The 15,180-nt window shown below is 46.3% G+C and overlaps 2 protein-coding genes across 2 annotated transcripts; one reads left to right on the top strand and one right to left on the bottom strand.

Moving 5' to 3' along the window:
- Positions 1–1,855: 1,855 nt before the first annotated feature.
- Positions 1,856–7,177, bottom strand: LOC133901621 (probable protein S-acyltransferase 7). Its single transcript, XM_062343042.1, has 5 exons — positions 6,759–7,177; positions 4,463–4,645; positions 3,231–3,530; positions 2,834–3,067; positions 1,856–2,752 (listed from the first exon to the last, which is right to left on the bottom strand). Exons 1-5 carry the CDS (start codon positions 6,843–6,845, stop codon positions 2,225–2,227), a joined length of 1,332 nt encoding a protein of 443 aa, XP_062199026.1. The 5' UTR covers positions 6,846–7,177; the 3' UTR covers positions 1,856–2,224.
- Positions 7,178–11,383: 4,206 nt separating this feature from the next.
- On the top strand, positions 11,384–13,011 carry LOC133902156 (double-stranded RNA-binding protein 3-like). The gene is made up of 3 exons (XM_062343757.1): positions 11,384–11,927; positions 12,011–12,230; positions 12,318–13,011. Exons 1-3 carry the CDS (start codon positions 11,682–11,684, stop codon positions 12,869–12,871), a joined length of 1,020 nt encoding a protein of 339 aa, XP_062199741.1. The 5' UTR covers positions 11,384–11,681; the 3' UTR covers positions 12,872–13,011.
- The last annotated feature ends 2,169 nt before the right edge of the window (positions 13,012–15,180 follow it).

Here is a 15,180-nt window from a genome sequence, read left to right as displayed (position 1 = left end):
TTTGGATCCGTCCACTTTTAAGCGAGTTGCGTCGAGAAGCCAGCCGAAACTGGGTGATTTCAGCACAAATCCTGCGATTTTTGGCCGGTTCTCAACAAATCCACCCGGGCTTACCCACCACACGTACACACTCACGCAGCCCCTAGTGAAGACCGGAAACACACTTGCTTACTGACTTGACACACGTGCTGAGGTTTGCCTCTGCAGCTTCCGAACGTGGGCGTGGCTTCTTCTTCAGCTGCATCCAGATGGTGCTCTACTTCTGCTACCGCAAGCCCAAGGCGTCGGCGGTGCTGCCGACGACGGCCGCCACCGTGGCGCAGTCGGTGGGAGATGGAGCTGCCCCACGCGGTGGCCGTGCTGCCGGCGTGCACGGTCCCGGTACTGGTCGAGCTGCAGAAGATGGAGCAGGAGGTGGTCGGGTCGCCGCGCAAGGGCGGCGTCAAGGCCATCTGACGGACCGTGTGTGCATGCATGGCTCACTCGATCAGGGGCCTGAAACGCGATGCGTGCTCGATCAATTTGCTTGCTGGCTTGGTAGACGCAGCATGGCAAACCGCCACTAGAGATATGCATGTATCATCTTTCAGTTGTTTGTTTGTGTGTTAGTTCTTGAGTTTGTGTTGGGCAACCTGATGATTTGGGTAATAAAAAAGGAGCATGCACGCGCACGTTAACTGTACTCAGTGTCAAGAGTTGCATTCACGAGGGTCCTTGTGCTTGTAGCGCAATGAGGCATCATTCGGAAGACTCTGGGCTGTGCCCTTTGGATCGCCGGAAGATCATGCCCAGCGCCGATGGCGCGCGGCTCTCTGGTGTCTCCTGCCTGCCAACCGGCCTGCGTCCCCTGCCGCGCGCCGGCTGCATGGTTATTCATGAATCAAAATGAGCGCATGCAAGCAAGCATGCATGCGTCGTCAAGAAGGTGACGATCGGTCGATCTCTTACCGCGACGTAGAGGTCCTTGGTGAGGAGGCCGTAGAAGAACCAGGCGACGGCGCTGAGGGTGAGGAAGAAGGGCGGGGAGAAGGGCATGAACTCCGAGCTCTTCGTCCTGATCACAACAAACATGTTAGCACTTAACCATTAACGCTGTTGTGATGTAACGAGTCCAGTGTTCAACTCCTTTTCACTTGCCAAGGGAATCAGCATGCACCGGGGGCCTAGCAGCAGCAGCAAGCTGCAGCGTACCGGCACGGCTAGCTGTTGCTCACTGTTGCTGCAGAGGCAACACGGTGCTTCTCCTCGTACCATCTAACTCACACGCGACCGTACACTCGTTTTGCCACTTACCGTAACCAGCCCTGGCTGCGTGGATCCTCTAGTATCATTGCCTGCACGTATATAGGAGATCCTGGGCTGGCATGAATGAATATACAATGCATGGAGCGTGAGTTTATCGGGATGATTTTTTTCCTTTTTGTTCTTTGCTTTTTTGCAGTGCTGCTCGAGCTGGAGGCCACTGTGTTTCTTTCGCCCACCTCTTCAACTTGCATCCAGGGTTCCGGGCGGGGGAACAAATATTCCATTGCTTGTCCTTGTTTAAATGTTCAAACTGATCCTTTTTGTTTAAGTTACACCTAGTTAATGACTGGAACAATATTGATTGGGTGCCATGTCTCAACTCCACGATACTCTCTCCGTTACAAAATAATAAACATATTTCTTTTAGACTCAGTCTTTAAAATTAAATTTTAACAAAAATTTTCTTACAAAATATATTATTTATAGCTACAAAACCTACGTAAGTATGGTTCCTCCTTTTGTAAGGTGTATTTGTCCGCGCAAAACGAATTCCATAACGAATAAAGCATGCCAATCTTCGAATTAACTTCCATGCATGACATTGTGAGTATATGAATAAAGAAACATCAGGTAAAAGAAGATTTGGCAGGCAAATATTCCTGAAGTTTCTTTCGAGCAGCATGGTCCGCAAACCAAACAAGACAACCTTTCTCGCAGACAGTTCCAATAATATATACAGATGGATAATCCAAACCACTAGCACTAGGAGTTGAGCTCTTCTGTTATTTTTGCTTAGAACACCAGACGGGAAGAACATCAGAACTGATGCGCTTCCGGTATGAAACAACAGGGACAAAAGAAAGCACTGATGTATATCCTAGGTGAAAGCACAAGCGCACAGAGTACACACAAGGCTGCTTCTTCATTGCTGGTATCAGACGGGTTCACGAAAAGCAACGTCAAAACATGGTGCAGTTGGCTACTGAGTTCCACTGGTGGCACCATGGACACTGCTTATGGAGCCCCAATGAGATTCTACGGTTCCCATCTGCACGGCAATGCTGTCCATTGACTCTGAGGTCCCACTTCTGTGACCCCAACTTGATCGCCTTGAATGCATACCAGCCCTACCTTCCATAAGCTCCGGAAAGGCTTCTCTGCTCAAATCTGGGGATGCATGGGCTATTCTGCCTTCTTTCTCATCCAACAAGCCCCCTAGACCAACTTCCAAATCTCTGATATCAGCTGCTGACCGAGGTTCATCCCATGATATTGGCTTCCTACCCAGTTCAAAATCTCCAACAGGTTTGCCCATATTTGGGCTCATGAACCCCCTTGCTGGTGCGCGTGCTTGCTGTACACCTTGCTCTATTGGGACCCTAGCTCGGAAATTGTTCTTGGAAGGAGGGACTGCAGTGCAGAAGATCTCCAGAAAGTTGTTCACGATTCCTCTGTTGTATGGATTCGCCCGCTGATCATAGCGATACCTAAAGTTCTCATAGGTTGTCTGCAAAGGGGGTAAAGGTGATTACCAAGTTATACCACTGTGCTTAAAACCAACTATATTAAAAGCTGAAAAGGTACCAACCTGGTTGGTGCTCATCAGGTAGAAATGGAAGACAGACAGACCACCCACAAACCACACACAGATGAAGCAGTAGATGATCAGAACGATCGAAGCCGGTGTCTTCAACATTGCTTTCCAAATCGATGAATGTTCTGCGCCTCTGATCTTGACTATGTACACCCAGCAGAAGCCAAACACATAGAGGCAGAGTAATGTCGTTGAGAATACAAACATATAGAAAAATCGATAATTGCGCTGCAGCAGATAAACTTGTAGTTAGCACTGAATCACAAAACTTGTCCTTAATGTCTAGAGAAATCGACTAAGCAATCTTCAGATAGAAATATTGCATGCAATGCTAAACTGTAATACTCTCGCAATAACGATATTAAACGATTTGAGGTATTATGAAACTTACCAATCCTATGCATTGCCCAACCCAAGGACAGTGGTGATCAAAACGCTCCACACAGTTATTACAGATGGAACAATGCGAGCATCGAGGTGGTCGGTACAGCATGCAGGTGTCACAGTACTTGACCTTCACAATGACTCCATTTACGAATACATCCTTTGTCCGTGGCAAACGCAATTGTTGTGGTGTCTGACCATTTCCAACATCATTGTTCATATCAATGGTTTCAGGTTCAGGAGGATGGGTGTTACGAGGCACTATACCAGGATCTCTACCGGAGGTAAGAAGCAGCAGTGTCAAATCCTGGAAAACAAAAAGGAACATGGTTCAGTCAAAGAAAGAAGTACAGCAAGCACACTAACTTACATTGTCATTGGAGTAATTTACTCACAAAGCAACTACCTTCAAAGATAATCCTAAAGCATAAAAAATCCTATTCATTGTCAATTAAGTAATTTATTCAATTAGGCACAATTTCCTTTCACACAGATCAGTAAATGCTATCTGCCAGAAACTCCAATTTCCCCCTTGCTAATCACAACCTGACGTGTTTCTCAGGGCTTTCATTTGCATAAGAGTCTGGATTTCGTATCCAAGGGTTCTGGCGTCATCGTCCAAACAAAAATTCAAGGTTTTACAGGTTTTGCCTAGTGAGTTTGAAGTTTAAACAGAGAGAGCTGTTCGATATCGCAGATATTTATCTGCCAACATTCAGTTACAAAGAAAACATGGTACTGGTGTTCAAAAAGAAATTCATTCACATAGGGTGCAGCCACACCACTCCATTATATTGGGACACAAAACAACTATTGCTCCAATGGTGGTTACAGTTGCAGCTTCATTTCTGTCCATTATTTTTAACTTAGTTGCGAAACAAACTATTTGTAATAGGGGACGAAAGGGTGGTTCTTCTAAAATTTTCAAATGTGATATAATAATCAATACCCATCTCAAGGTATTAGCAAATTTGTAGGCCCATATTCAATGTGTGCACTATTTCTGAAAGATTTATCCAAAATTTTATCAATTCAACAAACTAACATGAAAACATTGGAATCACCCTGTGTATGACAATTTGCTTTCTGTCCACAACCACATTTCCTATTTGTCCAGAAGATCCAATTATCATGCAAGACAGCAAGGCTTAACTGCCAATATGAATTAACCAACTCCTGACAAGCTGGTTAAGAATGCCATAAATGGTTTAGAAGGGACAAAGTAGTAACAACACTTACATATATTGTGAAGACAATCGCTACCACCATAACTGAAATCCCCCAATGATCAGGAAAGTCATTGATAAGATGTCTGGCCACAAATATACAGAAAACCACTACTGGTGCAAGAATAAGGAATATAGTGAGAAATAAGGATCTCACATCAGGCCCAAATATGAACCGGCCTTGCAAGAAAAACTCCTGAAAAGAATATCTGTAACTGTTACCAACAAAACCAATACATGAAACTTAACGTGAGAATTGTAATTGTGAAACAGCTGTATCAAAAAGAAAACAGCATGTAATATATGAAGAATGTTGAGTGTTGATTTTGCAAACACTAGGTCCAATAGGTAATAAACAACACAAATATCCATTCAACACTTCAACGGTAATGTATGCTATTCGAAAATGTAGACAACATCGTACAAAGCAAGCAATTATCAGAAACTACAGAAGTATTCAAACATGTACTTGTGTGAATTGTGAATTTGTGAGTCCCGTGTAGGCCCCTGTGCAAATAATATGACCGACCCTATCATGCTTTCTGGAAAGTTAGCCAGGTAACTTCTCTAATCTTTTATAAACTAAAAGGCAATTTCTACAACTCTATCTAAAAGCCAAGCAATATGGACCACAGCCAGTCTACCTCATCGTTTCATCTTATACTTCTGCTAGAAGTTTGCCTAACCCTTGGAAAGAAATTAAAATTCTGAGTTCTTCATAAGAAAAGCATGAATAAACACATGCCATGTGTGCAGTCAACAGCAACTGTAAGTCCCTGACCATGAAACCCAACATACTGCTTGTGCAGGAGCTGTGTGCCAGTTCTAGCGCATCTCGAAAGAAGCCCCATTAGCTCGTATGCAAAGTCTATCAGCTGTCAAAGACAAAAGGTGCTGGTATAAATCATTGGTCAGGGATGTCAGCTTGCACCCAGTCGACTAATTTAGAGTGGCAGAAGGGAGGAGAAAACAGGAAAGGAAAGGGATGGGGAAAAGGAAATTTTGCTCAAAACAATATGCTCCCCTCAAGGATTATCCGCTTATTTAACAGATGGTGGGCCCAAGTGGCCTGCGAACATTATGTTCAGTGGACAGTAAACAGAAGCTGCTTCCATTTAGTAAGGTACATGTTTTACTATAAACAGATCCCGTTTCCCTATACATGAATATAAAGTATCCTTTTTCCCCCTAAATGGATAAAAGGGACTTTCTATTAATTAGACCAGCATCATCACTCCCCTAAGAGTTTCCAGAAAAAATAGGCTCGCACATTTCCAACTGAAGTATTTTGCAGTCGTGCTCAAACTAATATTTTCCTGCCAAACTTGATCGACATGCTACAAATATAGAACCCTTCTATACCGAATGAGCTACGAATAATGTCCAATGAAAAGAAAGAATTTGCTCTTTCTAGTTTCAATACATGTTTCATATTTCACTCCAAGACAGTTCAACAGCTAGACCAAGTAAAGTATTTTGTCATCGCCCAAACTAGTATTTCCCGCCCAACCTGATCAATACACTACAAATATAAAAGGCAACCATTTGTACGTAATGTTCTCAGAATAATGTTCAATTAAAAGAAAGCACTTGCTCCATATTTCATAATTCATTCCAGAACAGTGTAAAAGCTATGAAAAGTTCGAACATTTCGAACTGGAGGATTTTGCCATCATGCAAACTAGTATTCCCCTCAACCTGATCAATAAACTACAGATATAAGACCATGTTGTACTACACATTCCCGTAATGGTGCCCAATCTAAAGAAAGCGCGCACTTTTGCTAGACTTCTACCAAGCTTGAGACAACATAAGCATGCCCACGGTTCAAGGGCTAGACTACAAGGAAAGGAAGACAAATAGATTGGTCTTGGAGTCTATCTAAACAAGCAGAACTCCCCTATGAGAATAATAGAAATTAGATTCCTAACTCCAACACACATTTCGTAATTACGGAGGCATAGAAAGCTCCAACGTATACCGGTGTTGCTATCATCCAGATAGACACTTCCACAATTATGTAACCACTACAACACAACAGTGGCAGCAATATACTCAAAACTTCCGCGATTGTATGCTCTAAACCCCACATTAGAAGCCTAGGATCACAAGAATCGCAACCACATGAACCAAACACGGCAAGATAACATCTAATGTCCCAACCAATCATGCAGAATCGCATCAGGGAGCCTACCGTCTCCTCACAAAACCCTCGCTAATCACCGTACGCCCAGATCCAGATCCACTGTTCACGAGCACACAAAATCCAAATTAAGAGCTAGAGGGAAAGAGAGATAACGAGCGCTTACGTTGCTTCCCCTCCAAACCTGGTAAACCCTAGGCTGCTCGCCGGCGGCGCCGGCTCCCCCGCCGTGGCGGGACGGCGGGACGTACATCCTCGGCCACCCGTCGCCGCCCCCTCCTCCTGCCCGTCCGCAGAGCCCGTAACCCTAGTCCACCTCACCCCCACACAGGCACACAGCTACCTCCTCCCCCACCCCCCTCTCCTACCACCGCGCAAGCAGCAAAGCCCGAGATCTCCAGAAGCCGAGCGCACCCACCGCACCACCTGCTGCCTCGGAGCGGGCACCTCCAGCGCCCACCACCGCGGGAGAGAAGGGAGCGCGGCCGCGGCGGCCGACGCGAAGGCGCGGGCGGAATGGCGAGGCAGCAAAACGGCGGAGGGTGGGCGTGAGGGAAAAGAGAAATGCGCCTGGGCGCACATACACACACTGGGGGGAGTACACGCTGGCGTGCGCGTAGCAACAGCCAGGGTGCCACCGTGCCGCCGGCGGTGGGGCCGCGCGATTTATTTTGTCTCGTGGGGCCCACCTGGCAGCCGCAGATGCTTCGTGGGGCCGCACGCGTCCGTTAATCGAGTCAGGTTTCAAAACAATTTTTTTTTCTGGTGAGAGCAGAGGAGAATTGGAGATGAAAAGGTGGAGCGCTGCTTTGACTTTTCCAGGTCCGGTTTGGCAACGAGAGAAACCGCTGATTGTGCATGTCGAGTTGGTGAACGGCTGAACGACCCGGCACGGTTCAACTCTTTGACTGGGTTTTAGCAGACAAAAAGTAGTTGACAGGAGATATGATTAATTTAAAAAAATCGTGAGAGTATAAGTTGGATGTACGTGTTTATAAATACGTGAAGGTATTTTAACATATATCTGAATAAGATTGGAGATATGACCTCACGTAGTGTAGATATGGGCTTTAATCATTAAACGCACGTACATGTATATATTTTATTTCTCTCAGAATTTAATAAAAAATAGAAACATCTGGATAGGTTTCGCTATAAATATTATAACCAACTGAGCATCGAATGTATAATATAAAACTTGTGGCATGACGTTTTCTATCACATGTAATTAGACTCTACTTATTTTTTATTAGATTTTATAAATTAAGACTCAACTTTATTGGTCAATGCAATCGCAAAATAACGTGATAAGGTTAACGTAATAAACTTCATAGCTTTTATTAGGTTTAATTAGATGAGAATTTTAGTAAATGGGGGCTTCATCGTAAACATTGTTTTTATTTCATCCTAAACCAACTAACCGGTATGACATACGGATACTAGTTTTTTGCTTTTATCTATTATATTGTTATTTTAAGGTGAATGAGAAAAGTATCTAAACAGTTTATTGTTATGAACCTTTACCGATCTGGATTTAACCAATAAATTCATATTAAAATTGATTAATAAATAGCTAAACTCAAAATTAAAAATTATAGACAATTAGTAGTTCGATTTTCATACGGTTTAGAAAACAAAATATATAAATAAAGAGTCTAAATAAAATAAAATTAATAATAATAATAGATTAATTTTTTATTACAAAATATTATAATAAAATATTAAATCAAAACTAACCACCTATTAGAATAAAACAGCTTGCTAGTTTTCATTTACCATGTGAACCTTGGGCAAGAGAAACGGAGACTTTTAGCGTGTGATAGGATGAGCGATATTTTTTGGAAGGATATACTTCGTCTAGGAAAGCCGATAAAAGTCAAGTTTAATCATTTGTCTACTATTAATAGTAAGTCGGATAGCTAAATAGCCGTACCATCATCCTAGAAATAGTCATTTTTCTCATTAGACTATTATAAGGAAGATAGCCATTGTTGTAGTTGCATGACAACATACACTGTTATAAAAAAAAAAGGTTATTATTGTCGTTTCAAAATTAGTATTATTGGTTTATGGACTGATAGTGATAGTAAGTATTACTGTCTGTTTAAGTATTTAACATGTAAGTGATAGTAAGTATCGCTTTCGGTGTAAGTCTTGAACCAGTAATGATAACTATATTATCACTGTCGGTTAATAATATGAACAGCGATAATCTTTTCGTATGTAAAAAATCATCTACTGTAAACTCTTCAGTATTATAATTTGTCTTAAGTTTGTTGTTCGAGATAGAGTATTTTATACCTATATCTAAAAATAGAAACAAATGTTACGAAACTGTTATACTAGAAGTTCTTTAGACGTTCCACATCGAATAGCTTCTGAAACAGCAGCTCTGCCCCATCCGTTATACATCTTGCGTGCTCTTCAGACGTTTTAACTGAATTTACTACCCAAGATAGTGACAATAATAAGTCTAAGCGAACAACAAAAGCACAATATATCTTTAACAGTCAAACGGATAAGTTGATGTGCTTTTTTTCATTCTTTTAGATCTATCTATTGTCATAATCATCTTCACATAATAAATGCACAGTGGAGACGTAAAGACAAGAGATGAGGAGACGGAGAAGGCACGTGACCGCGCGTTGGCTCAGGAGACGATGAGCTTAGCGAATGTCATGAGGAGATAAGGAGACCATGAGAGGAGACCGCAGGAAAAGGCACGCTTTGACTCGATAGATGGCGGGCACGACGAAAATCAACCTTGACGAATGGTGGCTACGACAAGAAGCGCATGTAAGTGGTGTTGAAACTGGGCACGAGGGCTAGAGATGCACGCAGTGGAGATAGTTGGTGACAACTACTCCACTTCTACCGCCACTACCCATCAAGAACGGCTTCTACGAGAGCGAGAAATGATAGGTGGGTGCGGCTGAGGAAGACGTGTTCAATTTATAGAAATATTATCACTATCAGTTGAGAATACAAAACGGCAATGATAAATATTTTTACTGTCGGTTTGTAATACTAACTAGCAGAGATAAACATTATCACTGTTAGTTATTAAATGCATGTCTTTTTATACCTGTATTTTTAAAAACCGTCAGTGACAAATATTTATCATTATCGTTTTGAAATACGAACCGGTTAAGATAAATATTACCACTGCTGATTATTAATAGCACGTCTTTTTGAGAATCGGCAGTGATAATTTGAACGGAAGTCATCGCAGAGCCATTGGAAAACACTAGATCTTCATCAAGATCAGACGTTTGTAGTTCACAACCACCACACCACTAATCGTTTGGTGCTCCCACATTTTGTAGTGAGAAACCCCTCTCGCTTCTCCCTCATTAGGCTAGAACATCGTCTTCTTCATCCCCTTGCTCGCCCTTGTCCTTGCCCTCACCCTGCTCCTAGCCTCCTCCATCTTCGGCGAATTTCTTGCCACCGGATTCACACTCATCGATCGTCCTTCACTGCTCGCTACTGCTCTAATCCGGCTTCATTAGGTCACATCCTTGCCTCTCCTGCCGCTGACTTCACCCATCGACCGTCCTCCGCTGCTCACGGCCAGTAGCCACCACCATCGCCGGGCCGTCCTATATCTTCAGGCATCCCTTTAAACCTAGAAAAGCATACCAACAACCCCGAAAATCCCCTTCTCGAATCCTATACCTTGTCGGCCATGACATATGTCGCGGTGGCGGCGTCGAATGAAATCTGCGGCGTTTTAAGGCACTGAATTAAGGAGCCGTGTAAATGTTTTGATCAAACGTGCATTAGGATGCATCCGTAGTATGGGGTGGGCGTGTGTGTGGGCTGAGCCGTGAGTACGTGTGTGCATCGTCCATAAGAAAAAGAAGAGTGACCAGTGACAAACCCATCTCCTACGATGATCTTTGGCAGCTCTCAGCAGGCAATCGTGCCGGTTCGCATTTGTGGCATTTCACTACACCACTAGGTACAAACTACACTACAAAGCCATGCCGTCCACCACGCACGACCCTGTCGAAATCTCACCCTATCAAAATCCACAGAAGAAATGCTCATTTGATCAGGCTCAAGTGGTCATATGGCCGTTATTGTTGATGATGCGCTGAGCTCGCAAGCATTTTCTTTTTCCGAGCAAAAAGCCATCACGTTATGGATGGTCTGATTTTTACGGATATCGATTGGCAGTGATCGATCGGACGGCGGCCTACACTATCCAGCCAAGTTCATGAGGCGTGGTGTTTTAACATGCGTGTGGCGGTGGTGGATACCGGAGTGGGGAGGGACGCAACCTCTGACCGTCTGACCGGCTCTGGGTTAGTCTGATCGATCCAGCATGCTTACAAAGCACCATAAATGCCAATTAATACCAGAAGGTGTCTGTACCCATCTCCCTCCACCCACCTCTCTCCCTCCCTCGGTCCCTCTCCTCTCTATAGAGAGAAGCAGCTTACTCTAATATCATATTCCTTCAAAAATATTAGATGTATTTTTTACTTGATCTTTAAAATTATATTTTGATTAAGATTTTTAAAAATATATTTTTTATAGTTATAAAACATATATAATAAATATTAGATATATTTTTTCGACTCGATCTTTGAAGTTATATTTTGACTAAGATTATTTTAAAATATATTATTTATAGCTGTAGAGCATATATAGTGTGAAACTATTTTAAATTATGAATCTAATTACATAATTTATATGCACTAAATATTTTTATAATTTAATTAAATATTAATTAAAGTAAAAAAGTTTGATTTTTAAAAAATATAGAGGGAGGGAGAGAGAGAAACAGAGCAAGGTAGAGAGGGAGGGAAGGAGGACAGGGAGAGAGGGAGGGGCATGCAGATAAAGAACAGTGCACCATTTGGGAGCTCTGCGCCCTCGCTTAAACGCTCTCACCTCTCCCCTCTTCCTCCCCTCCCTCCCACCAACACCATAACCACAGCCATCTCTCTCTAGTGCGTGCACCACCAGGACCCTCGCCATGATCCCATGAACGGCAAGAAGAAGGGGAGATAGATAGTTTGGTAGGATACATAGGAGCTAGGTAGGAAGTAGCGGAGCAGCAGCAGGGGCGGCAGTAGGGATGTACAAGAACCAGCTGCAGGAGCTGGCGCAGAGGAGCTGCTTCAGCCTGCCGTCGTACGTGTGCACGCGCGAGGGGCCCGACCACGCGCCGCGCTTCCGGGCAGCCGTCACCTTCAACGGCGAGACCTTCGAGGGCCCCAGCGGCTGCACCACGCTCCGCCAGGCCGAGCACGCCGCCGCCGAGGTCGCCCTCGCCCGCCTCTCCCTCCGCGGGCCCTCCACCTCCCTCGCCGCCCGGGTCCTCGTAAGTCCTCTTGATCTTCACGTGCTCTGCTGCTCGCTATTCTTACTTCTTGGGCATGACGCCGACTCGTTGGATGCCTGTAGGATGAGACGGGGGTGTACAAGAACCTGCTGCAGGAGACCGCGCACCGGGCGGGGCTGAAGCTGCCGGCGTACACCACGGTGCGGTCGGGCCCGGGCCACTCGCCTGTGTTCGCCTCCACCGTCGAGCTCGCCGGGATGAGCTTCGCGGGCGACCCCGCCAGGACCAAGAAGCAGGCTGAGAAGAACGCCGCCATGGCCGCCTGGTCCTCCCTCAAGCAGAGTAAGGAACCAACCCCCCAAAAGCCAAATTTTGCATAGATCTTTAGGAGGGTCAGAGCCGTGACAGTTCACACCATGATTCTTGCAGTGCCGGAGGCGCGCAAGGAGCCAGGCGCCGGCACCGGCGAGGAGCAGGAGCACGTGGTCGTCGCCAGAGTGCTCGCCGCGCTGAAGCCACGTGTCGACAGCGACGGCAAGGGCTCTTCTCCCTCTGCGCTTCCGAACCCGTCGCTGTACAGACACCAATGGCGGCCTCGGAACACCCCTGCTCAGCCGCGGGCGGTCCCCATGCAGCCGGCCGGCCCCAAGATACTGCCTCCCCTGCACCTGCTTCAGCAACAGGCGTCGAGCTCCAGGGACGCCGCGGCCGTCGAGCTGGTGCGGCTGCTGGAGAGGGCCATGTTGAGAGACAGGGCCGCGGAGGCAATGCCGCCGTCACCGTGCTACTACGCGCCTGCCTCGGCGTACCACCACGGCGGCGCGCCGAGATCCTTCGCCGCGGGCGGGTTCCACGCACCGGCAGTGAGCGTGCGGTCAGTGATCCCCGTGTGCGCCGCTCCGCCGCCGCCGCCGCCTCCGGCGGCCAAGAAGTTGGAACGGAATGGACCAGCAACAGGAGCAGAAGCTGGAAAGAGAGTGTGAGCCTCATGGCAGCCTTTGAAGTGCAAGAAGAGGCGAAGAAATTAGTAGCTATATACGAGTCTGGATCTTGGTTCTTGCAGGGGAATTTTGATCGCAACTTTTTCTGTACCAAAAGTTATGTACGAGGTCAACTACGCATCTCTCTCTCTCTCTGCGCTGGTTCGTCTGACCATGATCCGGATGGTGAGATCCTCAGAAAGGCAGCCACGGCCATGAAGGGCTTGAGATTGATGGACATATGAATATAGCTGTACTGTTCTAGGGCTTCGGTAGAAGCCTTGCTCCCGTGTTAACCAGCGTATCATCTCTTCGGCTTCTGCGTACATGGTGTGATTTTCTGTTCGCTTCAAAAATCAAAATCGTTTCACTGCAATTGAAACATTAGACCTACCATACATTAGATGAAATGCTCCATTGTCCATTGGGAGCAGTGGCGAAGCTAGAAGCAAATTGATGGTGAGGCAGACATGTATAATTTTAAAGCAATATTATCAATTTTAATGTTTTAGTTGATCAAATAAACAACTTATTGCTAAAAAAAATTCTACCATGGTGATTGTGCACCACCTTTGCTTGCCTTCGTCACTGATTAGGAGTACATCGTTATCATCAGTCGCAACTTGACTGCGTGTAAATGGAGCAACCGTATCTACGTATCATCCACAAGAACCACACAGCGAATTGATTCATGCAATTGGCTCCGGATGGTACACATGAGGAATCATTCAAGGAAACCAAATGGGTACGCGTTTCAGATCCAGAGTTTTATGGTGATCTTGACTGCTGAACAAACGGCACATGGAACCAGGGGGAGGCGTCTAAATCGCCGGAGAAACGCGTCGTTACCATTCCAAGACCAAACTTATCACTCCTGCTCGCTTCTTTCGCGCACCACAGGGCATGGCATTACGATGGAATGGCAGGACACTGGGAAGAAGAAAGGAGAAGACCGGAAGAGAGCGAGAGAGATCAGAGGTTGGAGATGAGGAGAGAGACGGATGTGTGGTCACCCTCTCTCCATCTGGAGACATTAATGGCGTAGCACAGGCATTTATTGCCTCACCAGAGGGGAGAGAGAAGGGCGAGATGGCAGGCGTGCTTTAATGGCGGTCAGTGGCCATTTACTGGGCACTGTCTTGTGTCTTCGTCCCATCAATGCTCCCATCGGCACGCTAGTCTACCATCAAGGAGCAAGAGCAACACAAGCATGGGGATGGGGCAGAGCAGGAGCCAGGAGGCCGTGGCAGCGGTGGCGGGAAACGAGAAGAGCGCTAGATGCATTGCGCATTCAGCTTTGCGAAATTTCCATCGCCTGAAACCGCCGGCGGGTGGACGCATCGATCAGCTAACCGCTCCGACATCGGAGATCCATCTTGGCATGGCAATCGCGCGAGCCCGCCCGCCCGCCCGCGCGCCGACGGTCCACGCTTCGACGGTCGCGCTCGCTCCCCGGATGAGATGCCCGCCCGACTGGCTGCTCGTGCGTGCAGCGACTGGCTCCACGCCGGCCTCGAGCGCTCCTCGACCTCGTAGCCGGAGCCCCACTCTGGAACGATGCGCGCTCGTCATCTAGTGCCCCACCCCACGCACCGCGCAGCTGCACAGCCGACGATGAGCGGAGCCGACGATGCGTACGCACATGCGCGCTACGGGATCCGCGCGCCGTTTAAGCCTCGTTTACGCTGGCGTCGCGCCGACGGGCCCGTGTTAGTCCGACGCGCCGGCTACCATTAATAACTGCTCGTCATCGATCGTCTTGTTTCGGTTCCTGGGGTGGCGACCCGCGCCGTGTTCGAGGCGGGTTTGACCTGCCTCGCGGCCTGCGTGCCGTGCGCGCGCGGGTGGATCGATCGAATGATCGGGGTGGTCGCGGACGACGGCGACGACGGGCGGGCGCGACGGACGAGGCAGGTGGGTGGCCGCCGACGGACAGGGCAGTTGTGGTTCGTGCAATCACGGGAGAAACGCAAGGGCGGGGTGTGTAGTGTGTTTAGTTATTTGGATCTCTCCTCTCCTACACTAGCGGCTGAGACGAATCATAAATAGTAGTCTGTTTGATTGTCTATATTTATTATTATAGTTTAATCCGAGTAAATATATAGTATTATTCTGATCTAAGTAGCGAAGGTTCACTTTACAGTCTGATTTGGTGGATATAAATATCTAGTATCATAAAATCTTTATGTAAATACTCGATTACAATCTCAACTCTTGTATTTCTAATTCAGTCAATTAAATAGAAACTTCAACTTGAATCAATTAAATAGAAACTTCAACCAAATAATCTTTTTTTAATAAATATAACACCG

This window comes from Phragmites australis, chromosome 20 (assembly GCF_958298935.1).
Source record: "Phragmites australis chromosome 20, lpPhrAust1.1, whole genome shotgun sequence".
In the NCBI taxonomy this organism is placed as follows: domain Eukaryota; kingdom Viridiplantae; phylum Streptophyta; class Magnoliopsida; order Poales; family Poaceae; genus Phragmites; species Phragmites australis.
The sequence above is the reverse complement of the archived record's forward strand: the minus strand, read 5'-3'. Positions and strand labels throughout refer to the sequence as shown.

Coding starts and splice junctions, on each gene's coding strand:
- LOC133901621 (XM_062343042.1), bottom strand. CDS start 6,845: ATGTACGTCCCGCCGTCCCGCCACGGCGGGGGAGCCGGCGCCGCCGGC. Junction 3,068..3,230: donor TTGGGCAATGCATAGGATTG/GTAAGTTTCATA, acceptor TATCTGCTGCAG/CGCAATTATCGATTTTTCTA. Junction 2,753..2,833: donor ACCTGATGAGCACCAACCAG/GTTGGTACCTTT, acceptor CCCCCTTTGCAG/ACAACCTATGAGAACTTTAG.
- LOC133902156 (XM_062343757.1), top strand. CDS start 11,682: ATGTACAAGAACCAGCTGCAGGAGCTGGCGCAGAGGAGCTGCTTCAGC. Junction 11,928..12,010: donor CCCTCGCCGCCCGGGTCCTC/GTAAGTCCTCTT, acceptor GGATGCCTGTAG/GATGAGACGGGGGTGTACAA. Junction 12,231..12,317: donor CTGGTCCTCCCTCAAGCAGA/GTAAGGAACCAA, acceptor TGATTCTTGCAG/TGCCGGAGGCGCGCAAGGAG.